At 43.7% G+C, this 19,775-nt stretch overlaps 1 protein-coding gene across 1 annotated transcript in view; it reads right to left on the bottom strand.

The window, feature by feature from the left end:
* Positions 1–6,989: 6,989 nt before the first annotated feature.
* acad9 (acyl-CoA dehydrogenase family, member 9) overlaps positions 6,990–19,775 on the bottom strand; it is a 57,483-nt gene continuing 44,697 nt past the window's right edge. Inside the window, 3 exon segments of the mRNA XM_055648200.1 lie at positions 6,990–7,383; positions 12,276–12,348; positions 18,728–18,856. Coding sequence (XP_055504175.1) covers positions 7,283–7,383; positions 12,276–12,348; positions 18,728–18,856 — 303 coding nt within the window. The 3' untranslated portion in view covers positions 6,990–7,282.

Raw genomic sequence — 19,775 nt, 5'->3', positions numbered from 1 at the left:
TGTGATAAAGATATTAAAAATCCAACTTTCATCTTTAATATTATAAATGTGGGGCTTGAATAATAGGCTTTGCTCAATGACATGGTAATGTTGATGGCGAAGATGGTTACCAAAGGTTACTGCCAGATCTTGATCAGTTGGGCAAGTGGACAGAGCTATGGTTAATGGAGTTTGATGCAGATAAATATATGTTGTTTTTGGGAAGTCTAAGCAGGGCAGGACCTTCATAGTAAATGACAGGACTCAGAGGAGGGTTGGGGGAGCAGAGGGATCTATGAGTGCAGGTACATAGTATCTTGAAAGTGGTGCCACATTGGTCAAGAAGGCTTATGGCACATTGGTCTTCACCAGTCAGGGATTTGAGTGTAGAAGTTGGGATGTTATCTTATATTTGTACAAGGCACTGTTGAGGCCCCAGTTGGGAGTAGTGAGTAGTTCTGTTTTGATCATCTTGCTATAGGAAATATGCTGTTACGCTGGGAAGTGTGCAGAGAAGATATATAAGGATGTTGCTAAAATCTGAGGGCCTGAGCTATTGCAGTTTGGGATTGTATTCCTTGAAAAAGAGGTGATCTTGTTGAAGTGCATAAGATCAAGTATGGATAGGGTAGATACACAGAGTATTTTACCCCCTTTTTGTAAATCATAAACCAAAGGACACCAGCTTAAGGTGATAGGGGAAATATTTAGACATTAGACAATAGACCAGAGGTGCAGGAGTAGGCTGATCATCCCCAATCAGTACCCCGTTCCTGCCCTCTCCCCTGAATAGGAATCCGAGGGGCAATTTGTTCATAAATAGAGCAGTGGGTCAATGGTTTGAGCTGTCAGAGGAAGTAGTTGAGGCAGAAACAATGAACACATTTCAAATTCATTTGGACAGGTACATGGATAGGAACATCATCATCATAGTATTATGTTTAGTTTATTGTCAGACACATGTTGGAAGGTACTTTTTTCATGATATGATAAATTAGAGCTCGGGATGTATATAAAAAATTTAATTATACTTCTTGAAGAATGTTAATCCCCCAACACCCTTGCCACATTTTGTGTTTCCAACATTAATGTAAGACTTCGTCCCATATTTACTCATTTTGTGACAAGCGGCACATTGTTTGAGACTATAAAGTACTTTCTCTCGATGTATTCACGTTAAAAAATATTTTAATCTTTTTGATGTACCTGAGATTTTATTTCAAATTTTGAACATACAGATGTAGATAGCTTCGACAAATCTAAAACTGTGCCAGTTAGGTACCCACGTCAGTTTTGTTTTATGTAAATCCTTTTTATTTTGAGTATACCTCTCAGAGCTTATTATTTTCCATTATTCTCAATGTTTTCAATGCCTTAAAACTGACATACCATACAGTGCATTCAGAAAGTATTCAGACCCCTTCACTTTTTCAACATTTTGTTATGTTACAGCCTTATTTTAAAATGGATTCATTCTTTTAATCATCAATCTAAACATAATAGCCCAGAATGAAGCAGCAAAAACAGGTGTTTAGAATTTTTTGCAAAGTACCGTATTTCCCAGCAATGAAGACACTATTTTTTACCCAAAAATATGGCATGAAAATTTACCTGCGTCTTGGAGGCCAAAGGTCAGGTTGTTAGCCAAGAAAGATAGTCTTGGCTATCCCTCAGTACAGCAACATCAACAACGATGTTACTGTACTGAGGGATAGCCAAGGCTATCCCTCATTGCCGGCAGCTGATGGGAAGCGGCTGGAAAAGGACAGCGCCGCTGCGGGGGGGGGAGAAGAGTTCCTTTCACAGTGTGTGGGGAGTCTGGCCCGGGTCAGCATGGGCAGGAGCGTTGAGGGGGGGTCAGGGATCATGCCAGCAACTCACTCACTCACCGCTGCCGTGGCGCTCAGGGCGCGGAGCCACCGCTTTGTGGCCGGGGAGGGAAGTACCTTGGGTGGCTTCGAGCGGCCGCCGGGACTGGACAGCGGAACCGGCCGCCACCTCAGCGCCTTCTGCCAGTTTGCCCACCAGCCGCCCACGGTGTCCTTTGGCACAGACACAACCGGTGGAGGTGGTGGTTGGTGGGTAGCTACTGGGCGGAAGGCTGGCTGCTCTGTCCTGGGCTTGCTCTCTCTCTACTAGTCCCCAGGGCTGGCGACCTGGGCCCTGCAGCCAGTCCCGGGGCTCGCAGGCGACCTGGGAACTGCAGCTAGTCACGTGGATGCGAGGGATCTGGGAACTGCAGCCAGTCCCCGGGCACACAGACGATGTTGCCTACCCTTGAACTAAACCAAACCCTTGATCCTGTCCCGCCATCCTTTACTCAACATTTAGCAACTTATACTGGGGGTGCATCTAAATTGCCAGGAAATACGGTAATTAAAAAGAAACAACAGAAATATCAGATTTACATAAGTATTTAGACCCTTTGCTACGACACTCAAAATCGAGCTTAGGTTTATCCTGTTTCCATTGATTATCCTTGAGATGTTTCTACAACTTGATTGGAGTCCACCAGTGGTAAATTCAATTGATTGGACATGATTTGGACAGGCACACACCTGTCTATACAAGGTCCCACAGTTGACAGTGCATGTCAGAGCAAAAACCAAGCCATGAAGACGAAGGAATTGTCTGCAGACATCCGAGACAGGATTGTGTCGAGACACAAATCTGGGGAATGGTGCACAGTGGCCTCCGTCATTAAGGACCCTTCATAGAGCTGGCCGCCCAGCCAAACTGAGTAATCGGGGCAGAACGGCCTGAGAAGTTAAGTGGCTGTTTCTTTCGTGCCATGGTCCATCTCAGGCCTACCTTTTTAAGGCATGGAGACCAACATTTTTTGTCTCAAGCCCAGAGCTGGTATGGTATACCACAATTCAATTCTACAATTCAAAAATGATTTATTTCATCCTCCATCTTTCCTTGCTTATTTATGTTGCATATTGTATTAACTTGTACTTAGCCGTTACACTGCTTTCCATTCCTGAGATGCCAATTCCTAACAAAAAATACAGTATAATCCAGTTTGGGACAGATTTTTTGTCTTTTTTCAGTGGGAGACGGGGGGAAGGAAACGGGCGAACTACAAGTGGCGACCCACAAGCGCTGCCGAACCGCCACCCCACTTGAGTGTCCCATCCCCGCCCGGGGGTGTCCGGACTGACGGGATGCCGTCCCTGAGGCCCGGCACAAAGAAGTGTAAACCCCAGCTCACCTCCACCTCTCCCGGCAGGCCGACAACACCAGTGGTTCCAGACACACAGCCAGCGCCAACCCCGCCCCAACTCCAGAAGAACCTGTTTCCCGATGGGCTGCTACGGCGACAAGTGCCAGTTCACCCACGGCCTCAGCCGCTACCCAAGTACAAGCCATACCTTGCACACCACCGGCTTCTGCCCCTACGGTACCCGCTGCCACTTCATCCATAACCCCGAGGAGCGAGGGCCCCGGCCTTGCCTGCGCCAGCCTGGGCTCAGCCTCCTCTGGCCCGGAGCTAGACTGTGCCATTCTGCAGACGGCCTTCAGCCCCGACCTGGAGGTAGAGCTGGCCGGGACTCTGGGCTTGGGCTTGGGTCTGGGCAAGGGATGGGGATGAGGTTGCTGCTGCCGCCAGCACCACCAACACCAACAGTACCCGTAACCCCGCGGCTGCCCATCTTCAGCAGGATCTCAGTGTCAGACTGAGGGGGGGTGGAGGTGGAGGGTTTGAGGGTTGCCGGCCATAGGCTGAGCTGAGCTGGAACTAGCGGCTGCATGTCTGGGGCCGCCCCGCCAGACCAGGGCCACCCCAGACACCTCCGGACAGGGGCGGGACACCGGGGAGGGGAAGGGGATTACCCAACAGCACCCACAGCGACGGAGAGCCAGCAGCGATGGAGAGATGACCCCCGACTACGGATGAAACATAAGCCTGCACACGATGCAGCACCACTGTTGCCAAGACTGTTTTATAGCTAGTGACCTATGACCTGGGCATGCATAGTCGGAATACCGAACTCGCTTATTGCTGTCTGTCTTTTTTTATAACCCTTTTTATTAAATCAGGAATTTTGTACCCTTAATCTTATTTTGAAATTTGAAGGCAGATGGCTTCTAATGCATATTTTTTCCAAGTCTGTTGGAGATTGGAAGGGCATCCAAAATAATTACAGTAGATTCATCAGTGTTAAGCATAAATGGAAAATGTTACTAACATACTTCTTCAGGACGACATGGAGCATAAGTAGTTTGCTGACCTTAGTCATGATTGTCTTAATCATTTTCTTTATCTAAATTACTGGTGCTTTGGCACAATTGATTTGATATCATATGAATTATTGATTCAGCCACGGTGAACCACTTAATATGTGAACTAATCCAATGTATTTAATTGCACATTATTACTTAAACTCAACCAACAGCTACACTGCACTCCTAACTGGAAGAGGTTCTGACCAAGTATTCCACCACACTTATGGGCCTGTCTCGCTTAGGCGGCTTTTTAGGTGACTACACCAGACTATGCGGTCACCACGCGGTCACATGTTTGCGGGTAGTTGCCGGGGTGTCGCCTGCATAGTCGTGAGTAGTTTCCTCAGACTTGCAACAAGTCGTAACGGCATTCTGGCATTTTTCAACAGCGGCGACAGTGGTTTTGACACCATGGAGCGTAGCTTGAATTCTCGTGACGTTGGTGCAATGGTAGTGGGTCGTCAGGATGATGTAGGCTGTCGCCAGGTGACGTAGATTGTCATTGGTGCATTTGATTGGCGCATTGAAAAAACGTAAGTACAAATCTCCACGTATTGCACTGCATTGAAAAGCAAATTATTTTTATATATTGTGATGAATAAAACAAACACAAACACTGCACTGCACTTAAAATTAAACTCTTTTGGGAGGATGTGGGTGATCCTGAAAAGGGCCTTATCTTGTGGTCTGTAGTGGGCTTTCTTCCTGGAGTGGTGGACTTGTTTGTGATGTGGGATGTTTGCTGCTGGTCTTCAGATGTAGTCGTTCTGCCATGGTAGACTGCCTCGTTCGGAGTTGTAGTAGGTGCAGAGATGGTCTCTCTGCTCCTTGGCTCTCTTTTTGCTGGTGTTTCCTGGCAATCTCTTCAGTGGCACCATAGATGCAGCCTGTCCTTTATGAGCCTGTGATGTTGCCTGTCTGGTTGTCCAGTCGGTCACCCTCCTCCATGGCTGCTGCTGCTGCTGCACTTCTGGTACAGATCAGGTTGTGGAAGACACATGCTGCGTACACAATGGTCTCCACATTCTTGGGCTCCTGCTCCATCATAGTCAGCAAGCATCTGAATCTGCTGGCGAGGATGCCAAAGGCATTTTCCATGACCCCCCTAGCCCTGGCAGAAGGTCCTCTGCTCCCTTGACATCTGCCTGTGAGGGTATGGCTTCATCATCCATGACCTGAGTGAGAAGGCATCATCAGCAACCAGTGTGTGGTGGATGTCAGGGATATCTTCTCCTGACAGAGGTTATGGATCAGGAAAGCCTGCTGATTCCAGTGCTTGCCCAATGGAGATCCTACCATCTGCGACACTGTCAGGTGTGCCCAAACAGGAAGTTGTAATTTGCATCCACCACAGCTATGAGTACGATGGAATGGAACTTCTTGTAGTTGAAGTAGATTGAATCTCCCTTGGGTGGACACCTGATAGCCACATGCTTGCCGTCAACTGCCCCACTTGTGCTAGAAGGTCCATCTTGTATCAAACCCCTGCACCACTCTCTTCCACACATCTGGTGTGCTAGGGCAGTCCATGACTTCATCTTCATAAGCATTGATGATGGCCTCACAGGTGTCTCAGACAATTTTGCTAATGGTGTTGTGGGCCACAAGAAAGTTGTAGGAGAGGCTCTTGTAGGAGTCTCCTGATGCCAGGTAGCAGAGGGTGATGGCTAGGCACAGGCCTGGTTCCAGTGGCTTCCTCATGAAGGTCTCCTTTTTCTCCAGGAGAGGGCCCACCAGTGTCTTCAGTTCCTGAAACAGCTTGGGGGGGGGGGATTCTAGTGAAGTTTCTGAAGGCAGCTTGATCTTCTTGCTAAAGCTGGCATCAGGTTCTCATACTTGCCCAACCTGGGTCTTCTCTGGAACAAGGGCTTCAACCACACAGACCTCTCGTTGGGCTTCTTCTTCACCATTCTTCTTGTCCTTCTGTCTTGCGGATCTATAAGCATTCGGGCTGCTGCAAGCAGCAGGGATTCTTCTACTGAGAGCAATGACCTCTGAAGTTTCTTCATGGCAGTCATGACTCAGAATGATTGGAAACCCCATCCTGCAAACCCTTTAATAATAAAATAGGATGATGTCAATGCTTTGGTGGTCATTGTGACGCCTACAGGGTCGTAGCTTGACATCAGTTGTCGTAGGTGTAGGTGTGTCGAAGGAGGACGTCCTAAGTCACCACTATTGGGTCGTCGGTTGTCAGGAGCTTACTGTAGCGTGACTTCGACTAGGTCTTAGGTTGTCGTAGCTTGTCTTAGACATAGTCGTAGGATGGGGTACAGTCGATCTGACAAGACTATGACAGTCGCCTAAAAAAAATAAATTAAAAAAAATCGCTAAGTGGGACAGGCCCATTACTTCAACAGAACATCTCTGTTTCGAACTGGGACTGAACAAACTCTGGTGGGTACTCAGCACTTAATGGAGAAATCATTATATACTAGAAATCAGACTCCAATTGTTCACTTGCCAGAACTCTGTGCAAACTAATAATAGTTGCAGATTCAGAGCCAACACAAATGTACCTACCAACCAATGCTACATTAAGGCTTCATGGTGTAATTCTGCAAATAGCTAACCCTCCATTCTCAAGTCTTCAATCCTTCTGAAATCTGAAATGTTAACAATGTCATAAGTTAGTTTCAATCACAAATTAAAGCCGTTTTGTATTTTTTTTCCTTTGCAGAAACTGCACTGAGCATTCTCCACATCCGAAAGCTTAATTGACTAAATGAGGAAATGTCGAAGAGCTATCACTTAAAAAAAAATATGCCAACAGATACCCAGTTAACTGATTCATTGTTTGGTAATACTTGTACTTTTGATGTTCAAACTGATGTGGTCTATGTTAACTGTCTAAAACACTCAGTTATTCCCATCATAAATACATTGTTTAATCTGTCATTGAACAAACTACTGAATGATACTATATAATCAATTCAACTGCATGAACAAATACATGTTATTAATTATTTAGTAAATCATCTTTTTATCAGGAATCGAGCAGTTTTCTTTTATTGCCAAGTGATAATGCCCAGATTTATTTACAAGTTTTAAAAACTAAAACCATAGCTATTTCCTAAAACGTTCGGTCAAGCGGATGTGAGCAAATATATTCTCTCTTGTCCAACACTTCGTGTGCTATTTTCTTAATGTTGTCATCAAGGTTTTCTGGGGAATCTAACAAAGAAAAATAAATGCATTAGGAAAAAATATAGTTGATCATTACTTTTAAAGTACATTATTAAAGAGTATTGAGTGGGATCATTTAAGTTTGCAGTACAGCATAATCGAGCACACAGCAAAATAGATTATGGATAATCTTTTCACATATACTCTACCTCATCTGTTCCACATTACAAGTCAAAGGATGATTTTGAACAAAAATGTTTCAGTATTTTTAATAAATAGTAATTTTTCCAATCCCAACTGTCCACATTGCACTCTAATGTACAACCTCAAGAGGAAATTGAGATTAATTATGGAATATCATATTGCCACTTTATGCTTAAAATGTTGATGACATTTCAAATCATATACACTAATTTGTCAATTTGATAAAGATCATAAATTGCAAATTAAATAAAGATAGATGTGGCTATGTTGCCAATTGTTTAAATGTTTATTGTCACTGTGAGCACATCCAGAAATCAATTCAATGTTTAACCTTTACACGTATGTGCTAAATTTGAGCTTTTTTTCCTCCAGTCAAAGTTTATCTTAGCACATGAATTTAGCGTTGATCATTTCCTTTTGATACACAAGGGCCCAGGTTGTTAGGATACCTTCTGATACGACAGTGGATGCTCACAGCTTTTCAATGTAGTGTTGTTTTGGTCGGCATTTATTTATTTTATCTTGTTGTCAAATAGTGCACATCATTCTCAGTGTTTTAAAAGTATACATATAAATATTCAAAATGCTCAGTGTAGTGCTAAATTTCTCAGAAAAGCAATGATGCCAATTTAAGAAATCAAACTCAATTTTTAGCATTTATTTCAAGAGAGTTTGTTTACAAAAAGAGGGATGTAATGTTGAGGCTCTATAAGGCGCTGGTAAGGCTGCATTCAGAATATTGTGAGCAATTTTTGGCACCATATCAGAGGAAGGTTGTGCTGGCTCTGGAGAGGGTTCAGAGGAAGTTTACACGAATGATCCCAACAATTAGTAGGTTAACCTATGATGAGTTTGTCGTCACTGGGCCTGTACTCGCTGGAGTTTAGAAGAATGAGGTGGCCTCATTGAAACATACAGAATAGTGAAAGGCATGAATAGAGTGGATGTGGAGAGGATGTTTCCACTGGTGGGAGAGTCTAGGACTAGAGGTCATAACCTCAGAATTAAAGGATGTTCTTTAAGGAAGGAGATGAGAAATTTAGAGGGTAGTAAATTTGTGGAATTCTTTGTCACAGAAGGCTGTGGAGGCCGTTAGTGGATATTTTAAAGGCAGAGATGGATTCTTGATTAGTACAGGTGTCGGTGGTTAAGGGGAGGAGGAAGGAGAATGGGTTTAGGTGATGTAGATCAGCCATGATTGAATGGGGGAGTAGACTTGATGGGCTGAACGGCCTAATTCTACTCCTATTTCTTATGACACTAGTGACTTTCCATTACTTTTAACTCATTGACAGAAAATTAGAGAATTAGGTCATGCTTTTGGGGAGCTGGCAAAGGCTTCATGAAGGTCGTATCTCCTGTGTTGCAAAATGTAATTATTAAATCATTATTCCTGTGCTCTGGGAATAATGCTTCAGGAATACTTTCTCCCAAAATACTTTCTTACTTTTGATAAACTTTGCCTAGTCTTTGTCTATAGATTTGGAATGCTGGATCTCCCAACGCCCAACCCCACACACTCAAATTAAATAGTGAGATTCTCATCCTCTTCCTTTTGAGCAGGTCCTTGTGGTTAAAGATGATGTGCTTCCACTCCAGTTCGGTGGGCGTTGAGGTGACCGAACTATGAAATGCTGAAGATTCAACCGCAGGTGGTGGTGCTTCAGAGAGAAAGTGGATAGGTTGTCTAGGTTGTATGTTCCTTCTACACTTGGTTCCATATGCTCCTATCAGAGAGACTCAAAGCACTCAATGCCTTTTCCAATGTCACTCTATTTTGAGTTGTCAGACCAAGGTTTCCCACACCAGTGAGGAATTTGGCCAAGCATCGAGTCATTGTTGATTTCTTCATAGGATAGAACTGGTCGAACACCAAACACCTGAAAGATAAATGTCCTCTCTCAACCTTTCAATGACATCACCAATCAAAATCCATTGCAACAATCTGGAAGATTTAAATCACGTGGCATATCTTGAAAGTCACCATAAGGTAAAGACTCCTTGAAAATCCTCCAAATCCACTGGAAATTTAGATGAATCAATGTCAGCATCTTCTTCCAATTCAGCATCCTGATCATTGAGGATTTGATCAAGCTCAAAAGTAACTGTCCTAAAAAGCATGTTACTCTGAGCTCCATCATGGTGTTCTATTGGATTTACCAGCTGCGATGCGCAAATAATGAAGACGAAGGAGATCTATTGTTTCCCAAGTTCATTTCTGAAAAACTCTGGTCTATTCATGCAGTAAAATTACACTGAATATTTCACTGTGCAATTGAAAATGGTAGGAAACCAAGATTAAAAACCATCTTCAAATAGTGCAGTTGTGGCGGTTCCTTGGGAGTAGGCCACTCCCTGGTTCCTCCCCCTACTTCATGGTCAGGTCCGGCTCCCAGCTACAAGAGCAGAGATTTTTGGCGCGAGACCAGTCTTCAGTCAGTCACTGAAGCGAAGAGTAGTGTTCTGTGCTCATTAAAACCTCCACAGAATTTGCCTGGCTCCTCGTCTTCATTCCGGACTCTCTCACGCACCCACTACACTGGTGACCCCGACGTGATCAGAACACGCAGCCTTCTGCCTTTGACCGCGAGCTCCTCGCCCTTTGCCTCAGCGTGCGCCACTTCCGTTCCTTTTTGGTGGGGCGGACATTTACTGCTTACATGGACCACAAGTCCCTCACCTTTGCGTTCGCCAAGGTTTCCGACCCGTGGTCTGCTCGCCAGCAGCGGCAGTTGGCTTTCGTTTCTCAATACACGACCTCCATTATTTTCATAGAGCGAAAAGACAACAGTGTAGCCGACGTCTTGTCTCGTCCCACGGTCAACACCAATTTACAGGTGGCCGATGGCATTGACTGCTGGCTGCCCAGCTGACGGATGATGAGATGTCCACCTATCGTACCGCAGTTTCGGGTCTGCGATTGAAGGACGTTCCATGTGACCCCGGGGGTGCATGGCTGCTGTGCGACATCTCGACTGGTCAGCCGCGGCCCATCGTCCCTGTCGCCTGGCATCGCAGTGTTCGAGGTGCTCCACGGGCTTGCCCACCCTTCAGTTTGGGCGACGATGGCCCTCATGGCTTCCCATTTCATGCGGCACGGGTTGCGCAAATAGGTTCGGCATTGGGCGCGCACCTGCATCTCATGCCAAACTGCCAAGGTACAGCGGCATGTGCGGGCACTGCTCCAGGAGTTCCGCATCCCTCGCCAGCGGTTTGATCATATCCACATGGACATCGTGGGGCCGCTACCGTCTTCTTGGTGCATCACCTGCCTCCTAACTGTGGTCGACCGTTTCACGCGGTGGCCGGAAGTGGTTCCATTTGCAGACTGCTCTCAGCCACGTGTACCCGTGCTTTGGCAGCACACTGGATTGCCCGATTTGGAGTGCCGCTGGACATTACGTCCGACCGGGGGCCTTAGTTCACATCTGAACTGTGGTCGGCCATGGCTCGCCTTCTCGGGGTTAACCTGCACCGCACCATGGTGTATCATCCGCAGGCGAACGGCCTGGTGGAGCATTTCCACCACCGGCTCAAGGCTGCCCTGAAGGCTCGGCTCAAGGACCCGGACTGGGTCGACGCATTGCCGTGGGTTTTGCTGGGTATCCGCACCACGCACAAAGAGGACTTGGCCACCTCCTCAGCTGAGTTGGTGTATGGGGCCCCGCTGACAGTGCCCGGTGAGTTTATCCCATCAGCACAGGGCCAGGCGAAGCAGCCATCAGCCGCCCTGCAACGGCTTCGGGAGAAGGTGGTCAAGTTGGCACCGGCGCCGACGTCTCGCCACGGTTCGTTCAGGCTGCACGATCCTTCCGTTCTCCAGGACTGCCCGTTTGTTTTCCTGCGTTGGGACGCGTATTGGACGCCCCTTCAGTGGCCGTATGAAGGACCGTTCAAGGCCGTTCCGGCCCATTCCCCAAGCGCCCGCGCCGCTACCTTCGCATGGCACTCCGGTTCCTGCACCCGCCGTTGTGCGCACACGGGCTGGTCGTCCCGTACGTCCCCGTCCATTTCATGCCTCCGGTTCGTGGGGGAGTCCTGTGGCATTTCCTGGGGAGTAGGCCACTCCCTGGTTCATCCCCCTCGGCACTTCGGGGACGGCTCCCAGCGACAAGATGAGAGCAGGGATTTTTGGTGCGAGACCAGTCTTCAGTCTCTCACTGAAGCAGAGAGTAGTGTGCTGTGCTCATTAAAGCCTCTACAGAATTTGCCTGGCTCCTCGCCTTCATTTCAGGCTCTCTCACGCACCCGCTACACAGTCTTTTTTTTGGTAAAAGAAAATAATTATTGGCAGTTTTGACGCTAGGTCATTGACCTGAACATTAAGTGTTTCTTTCAGAACAGATACGACCTGACCTGCTCTGTATTCTCAGAATAACTTTTTATTTCCAGTATTTGTGGTACTATGGAGAATTATGAGCATGTTTAGAATTTGCTCTTCAGCTGCTGAAAAGTGCATTAATTCATGCTATTATAAATTGAAAAAATACACAATTACTGAAAAGATCGCAATCATTTTTTGAGGAAGTGAAATAAATTAAATTAAAACCAGTCCTATGACAAGCCGATGTCATCGGAATTCAAGAAAAATCCTGTTATGAAGATAATGCCCTTTAGTAAATTGCCCGTTCCAAAATATATTGCTGTAGACGGCAACATTTGTAATTTCATCTGAACAGTTCAAGGTTTGCTTTATGCATTCCTTAGTAGCATTTCATATTCTTGAAAATACTTACTTTTCTGTAGTTTCATCAAAAGGTAATTATTCTGGAAATAGGTCTCAGAGCAAAAGGTGTTGGCAAGTAAAATCTGATGATAGAAAGAGAACATCTGGGAAACAGTTCAGAAAATCATGTCAAACCAAAGAGGAAACAGATGTAGTCTGTTGCCCTCTTCAGCTCCTGAAAAATGCATTTCCGTGCTACTATACATGGAAAAAATACATAATTAAGCAAATACAAACATTAACTCCAATAGCCATTTCAAATCAGGTTATTAACAGTTCAGAAACTATTTCCTTGTGCTTCTTAAATGTTACTGAAAAGATCAAATCATTTTTGAAGGAAGTGAAATGCTAAATTTAGACCAGTCCCATTCATAATAGTCCAAGGCAGTCATCTTTAAATTCAAGAAAGATCTTGTTATTAAAAATGTAATTTTTCTACAGCGAAATACTTCAAATTTGAGTTAGTATCAATTCACCAGATTTAATGCATTCTTTCTTTAAATGAATCTTGGATTTTATATTCAATTTCAGTCTCCAGTTTGAAAAAATGGCCCCAACCCGAAATGTTGTGTCTATTCCTTCCTCTGCTGAGTTCCTCTTAACACTGTGTTTTGCTCAAAGTTGCAGCATCTACAGTTCTTTACTTCTTCAATGTACTCAGTTGGTCTATGTCCCAAAAAGGAATGATGAAATTCTTACTCTGAAGATGGAAGACTGAAGTTGCAGAACATGCAAACTTGATACAGACAGCAGTTGCTGGCAAAATAGAATCCAGGTTCAGCTGGATTCTGCATATGATATATTACCTTATCCAAGAGTTCTGCAAAACCTTTAAATAGGTCTAGGACATAATTTGTAAATGTAATTGTATTCAAATACTATTTATAAAACAAATATCAAACAATGGTCAGAACTTGCTGCAGACCAAGTATCTCCCAACATAAATTTCAGCAATTTTAGAATTTCTGTGCAACTGTCGAAGCCCTAAAACTGCTGGTTGCTCTTTGCAGCCGATTCCCTAATTACACTTCTCAGGAAGTGTGTGGTGGAACATGAATGCTCTGTAATAACCCAGCAATTGCACCAGCATATGAATGGAGAGGAATAATTGCAAGGCTCACAGGTATCTATAAAGTAATTTAAATGGTTCTGAATTGATTAGCTGTTTTAATGATTAAACTTATTTAACGAAAAGAGCTTTTAAATGATTTGCATCTTTATTTTTAACATCTTTTTTATTTGTATCATTAACTTTGGCGACGCAGTGGTAGAGCTGCTGTCTTCACAAGGGCAAAGACCCATGTTCGATACTAATTGTACAGTGTTTGTACGTTCTCCCTGTGATTGCATGGGGTTTCGTCCAGTTCTCTGGTTTCCTCCCACATTCCAAAGATGTACAGGTTTGTAGCATAATTGACTTTGGTAAAATTGTAAATTGTCCTTATTGTGTAGGAAAGTGCAAGTGGTACGGGATTGTCACTGGTCGGCGACGACTTGATGGGCCAAAAAGGCCTGTACTCAATAAAATGTACTTAAAAGCAAGTTCGCTGATGACCAGTAGGGGTCAATCAACTGATCACGGGTCCTGGTAAATCCCACAACCTTGTGGAAGGAGATGGTGGTGACTGCAGGAGGGCTCCCTCTGTAATTCGAGGAGCTATGTTGCAAAAGCGTACCTGAAGCGTCGTTGAAAACGGAAAGCTGCCCCAGCCCACCTGTGTGTGATTTTGAGCGCTGTTTTGAGGGGGAAGACCGCAAGGGTTTTAAAACGCGATTTTCTCGCAGGCTGTTGCAATCGAAAATGCAGGATTCCTCAGCCTAGTAAATCATTAACGAAAAATCGCTGAAAGACCCCGTCGCAAAAGGTAATATTAGTTTTTATGGCCTTGTATAATAGTTATAGTAGTTTAAAAATCACTCTCTAAACCCGCGACCTCTCGCAGCCCCAGGGTTTTATAAAGCAAACAATTAAAGGTATGTACCTTATTTTTACATTAAAAAGGGCTTCTTAAGAACCCTATATACAAAGTTTACTACAGCGAGTAGCTCATTTTGGCCCCATTATATCCCGCAGTATTTTTCTGGGCATTTGAGGGCACAAATCTAGCGCAATGTGAACGTTCTAAACCAGCGCGTTCCACAGGAACCCACTGGAAAGCTGATTTAAAATGGACTTTAATTTACAGCAATTGAACACTAAATTCCTTCCATTTGGCCTATAAATTAATGTAAATGAGATTTCAAAATCATGTTTTATTGTGAATTATTTATAAATATTATTTCGACACTTGGGCTATTTAAAAATGTTAATCATTTATTAAGAAATGGATAGATGTGTAGATCTAGTAATTGAAGTTTGAAATTTGCTACACTTGGGTAACTAACTAATTATATGTTTTAATTTCAGGTCATCCAAGTTAGATTATTTTATATTTGTTTCAGAATGGTTCAATCTACGATAACTGAACATTTCATTCAGTTCTCTTAATTTTTAAGAAGATTATGGCCTTTTGACAGCACACGATCACAGCTTTTTTGTTATGTCCATAGAAAATCAATACGGAACAAGATGCTAATTTCCGAGTATGAAAATGGCCATAACATTTTAAATACTTGAGATATGAAAGTGAATTAGGTGTCAAATGAAACTTCTTTTTATGCTTTATCTGATGGGATAAATTACACTTGATTTTTTAAATCTCAAAATTTTGTAACATTGCTACTGTAATCGTGTGGGTTGAATTATTAATAAAGACAGCAATTTACTTCTATTCATTCCAGAAACGTAATTATGTTAAGCAATTCTACTTATATAAAATTCAGCAATTTGTCTGGCCTGGTGCCTTGAAAATAATAATATTTTTTAAACTGTACAACTGAGATGAGTGGCATGTGCTTATTATTTAAATTTATACTCTTAGATGTCTGTTTTCTAAGAGTTGAATTCAGAAAAGAAATCCACTGCACATATACAAGCCTGGAGCTATTACAGGCTTATTCTATCTCTGACAAATTAGTTATGAGACCCGCAAGACAAGCCATCAAGATCAATCAGTGGTATAGTATTGTGAAGGAATCAATCATTCCAGAAAAGAACAAACTGTTGGATTACTGCAGTCCATTAGGATAAATGTCAGAGAAGGCACAAGTAATTGCTTCCAAAAATGTTGAAGACTTTGAATCCTAACGCATATGGCAGCAAGGAAAACATTGGAAATAATGATAAGGAAACCGAGTTGATGGTTTTGAGCTACTGGCCGACACAAGCAGAACGATGCAATTATGTTGGGAGAGGGAGGACATTTTGCTGCATTGTTTTTATTGTACATCATCCATTTTGGAGAGATTAACAATGTAAGAGAAAAATAGGATAGTTAATCTAGAGTTGTTTTCTGCCTTCTGCAAGCACGTGACCATAAGATATAGGAGCAGAATTAGGCCATTCAGCCCATCATATCTACTTCACCATTCAATCATGGCTGATCTCCATTTTACTCTCAATTCCATTCTCCTGCCTTTTCCCATAACCTTTGATGCTCCTCCTAACCAAGAACCGATGAATCTCCACCTTAAAAATGCCCAATATCTCGGCCGTCTGTGGCAGAGAATTCCACAGATTCAGCACCCTCTGGCTCGATAAATTCCTCATCTCCATTATGAAGGTATGTCCTTTTATTCTGAGGCTATGCCCCTAGTTCTAGACTCTCTCATTACTGGAAACATCCTGTCCACTCTATCGAGGTTTTCATTATCAGGTAGGTTGCAATGTGAACCACCTCATCCTTCTAAATGCAAAAGGATAATTTTTGACAGAACAGTACTTCTTTCCCTCCTCCCTCCCAAATGACAAATTTTCCTTCAATAGCCATAGTGTTTTGTGATTCATAACCTTTGCCAGAATTTATTACAATTTCCTTTTCATCAGAGGTATGGGAATACAGTGCTTTCAGAAAGTATTCAGTCCCCTTCACCTTTTCCACATTTTTTTCAAACTTACATTACAACATCTATATTCTAAAAATGGAACATTTTTATTTATTTCCAAATATCATCACAAATAATTCACAATAAAACATGATTTTTAAATCTTTTACATCAATTACCCTGTAAATAAAGTCAAAAATCGGCTTTCTAGTGGGTTCCTGGTGTTTTAGAAATGTTTGCAAAGTCATCAAAAAAGAAATAAGAGCCCAAAATGAACTATCGCTATAGAAAACTTTATATACAGTATTCAGACCCATTTATCAGTACTTTGTTTGTGGCATCTTTTTAGCAGTAATTTTAAACTGATTATACAAGGCCATAAAAACTAATAATACCTCACGTCTTCTTTCAGCGGGTTAATGATTTACTAGGCGAACATTTTCGATTGGACAGCCTAGTAAAAATCGCGTTTTAACACCTGTAAACAGCGCCCAAATCGGGTAATTAGGGCAGATGCTCCCATAGGTCTAACATACTCTCAATCTACAGATCCTCTCAAGCTCTGTTTAGAAATGTTTGGATGGGTATTCAGACCCTTTATCAGTACTTTGTTGTGGCATCTTTGGCAGTGATTACAGCCTCACGTCTTGTGGGGTATGACGTTACAAGCTTGGCACACCTGTATTTGGGTAATTACTCCCATTCTTCTCTGCAGATCCTCTCAAGCTCTGTCAGGTTGGATGGGGAGCGCCAATGCACAGCTATTTTCAGGTCACTCCAGAGATGTGCGATCAGGTTCAAGTCCGGGCTCTGGCTGAGCCATTCAAAGACATTCACAGACTTGTCTTAAAGCCACTCCTGCGTTGTGGCTGTGTGCTTAGGGTCATTGTCCTGTTGGAAGGTGAACCTCCGCCACAGTCTGAGGTCCAGAACGCTCTGGAGCAGGTTTTCATCAAGGATCTCTCTGTACTTTGCTCCGTTCGTCTTTCCCTCGATCCTGACTAGTCTCCCAGTTCCTGCCGCTGAAAAACATCCCCATAGCATGATGCTGCTACCACCATGCTTCACCATAGGTATGATATTGGCCAGGTGATGAGCGGTGTTTGGTTTCTTCCAGACATGACACTTGGCATTCAGACCAAAGAGTCCAATCTTGATTTCGTCAGACCAGAGAATCTTGTTTCTCATGGTCCGAGAGCCTTTTGGCAAACTCCAAGAGAGCTGTCATGTGCCGTTTACTGAGGAGTGGCTTCCGTCTGGTTACTCTACCATAAAGGCCTGATTGGTGGAGTGTTGCAGATATAGTTGTCCTTCTGGAAGGTTCTCCCATCTCCACAAAGGAACTCTGGAGCTCTGTCAGAGTGACCATCAAGTTCTTGGTCACCTCCCTGACCAAGGCCCTTCCCCCGATTGCTCAGTTTGACTGGGTGGCCAAATGAAGAGCTCTGGTGGTTCCAAAGTTTTTCCAATTAAGAAAATACTGTGCTCTTTGGGACCTGCAATGCTGCAGAAGTTATTTTATACACTTCCCCAGATCTGTGTCTCGACACAATCCTGTCTCGGAGGTCCTTCGACTTCATGGCTTGGTTTTTGCTCTGACATACACTGTCAACTGTGGAACCTTATATAGACGGATGTGTGCCTTTCCAAATCATGTACAATCAATTTAATTTACCACTGGTGGACTCCAATCAGGTTGTAGAAACATCTCAAGGATAATCAATGGAAACAGGATGCACCTAAAATCAATTTTGAATGTCATAGCAAAGGGTCTGAATACTTATGTAAATGTGATTTCAGTTATTTATTTTTAATTACTTTGCAAAAATTTCAAAACACCTGTTATCGTTCCTTCATTCTGCGGTATTGTGTGATGATTGATGATAAAAAAAAAGAATTTAATGCATTTTAAAATAAGGCTGGAACATAACAAAATGTGGAAAAAGTGAAGGGGTCTGAATACTTTCTGATTGCATTGTATATACATTCTGAGATAAGCACCTTCAAAAATAAACCATAGAACAAAAACTCCCATGAAATAATCATGGATCAATAATAAATTGCAGGAGCTGGTCCTGAGCAAAGGTCAAAATGCTGGTAGAACTCAGTGGGTCAGACAGCATCTATGATGGGAAAGCCCATTCCCTCCATGGCTGCTGCCTGATGTGCCGAGGTCACCCAGCCTTTTGTTTTTTGTTCTATGTAATAATCATATTTGTTTCACCATACACACAGGAGACAAAGTGACTTAAATCATTGATGACTATTGGTTCGGTTCGACTTTATCATTGGTTTGTCTATAAACTACTGGGCAAAAGAATAACTTCTTGCAGCAGCACCTACAATTTATTGCCTCTGTTATTTTCTTTAAAACATAATTGTCAAGTTAAACTTCTATGTCATTGGGTTAAATATTTAATACCATTAATAAAAGCAATATTTTGGTTTCAAAACTTGGGTGGAGTAGCATAAATTAGATTTAGATTTGCTGCAAATTTGATGGGAGTAATATTAATAGCCTAGGTAGTATGAACCTACCTCATGATCATGATTGCGAAGCCCAATGCTGATAGAGCGACTAGCTCGCGAAATAACTGCTGTCATGGCATAAAGATTAATAAGAATATCGGCCACTTTCTTCACCACCAGTTGTTCTTCTACTATAGTCTGTAGAGAGAGGTACACATTATTCTATGACAGACTTATGCAAAACAAAAGTTAACATTATTAGATCAAATATATAAAGATTTAGGTGGGTGAAATTCCTCCTATATTGACCACAAGTAACTATTACAGGTGCACAACCTTTTATCCGAAATTCCGGAAAACGAAAAGCGCGGAAAAACGGACATTTTTTCTAGGATGTCGTCTGCACACCAAAGTTCGCGTTTGGCGCCAAACTTGACCCGAAACAACCCACGGTCAACCCAGGTCTGTACTACTGTAGCGGCTGTCTCCTCCCCGGAGACCGGGGAGACACTTAAACATCTGTCAATCATTGCTTAAATGTTAGTCAGTTAGTTTGGAGGGCTTTTATGTGAAGGGGGGGGGGGGGGGGGGGAGGGGGCGGGAGGTGAAGGGGGAAACTTTAATTCTTAGTCCCCTACCTGGTCGGAGAGGCGGGGAGCGGGCAATGCCTTACCGGGGCGCCGTTCAGTAAGCTCTGGAGCGCTGTGGCCGCCGACTCCCAACATCGCGGAGCTGGGGCTGCGGGCGTCCGGCGCCGGTTGTAGCTCCGACCCCGGCAACTTTACCCCTGGCTGCGCGGCGCTCCAAATTCAGCGCGGCCCGCGGCCGGACGCTGCCACAGCACTCCGGAGCTTACCACACGGCGACCCGGTGAGGCATTGGTATCCCAGCGCTGTGGCCGCCGACTAAGAATTAAAGTTTCCCCCTTCACCCCCCCCCCCCCCCCCCCCCCCCCCCCCCCCACATAAAATTCCTCCAAACTAACTGACTAACATTTAAGCAATGATTTACAATGATTCCCCGGTCTCCGGGGAGGAGGCAGCCGCTCCAGACTTTTCAAGCCGCCCGCGCTACCTACCTAATCTACGCTAAAAATCTTCCATTCCGAAATCCGAAA

The sequence above is a fragment of the Leucoraja erinacea genome, chromosome 16 (genome assembly GCF_028641065.1).
Source record: "Leucoraja erinacea ecotype New England chromosome 16, Leri_hhj_1, whole genome shotgun sequence".
NCBI classification, from domain to species: domain Eukaryota; kingdom Metazoa; phylum Chordata; class Chondrichthyes; order Rajiformes; family Rajidae; genus Leucoraja; species Leucoraja erinaceus.
The sequence above is the reverse complement of the archived record's forward strand: the minus strand, read 5'-3'. Positions and strand labels throughout refer to the sequence as shown.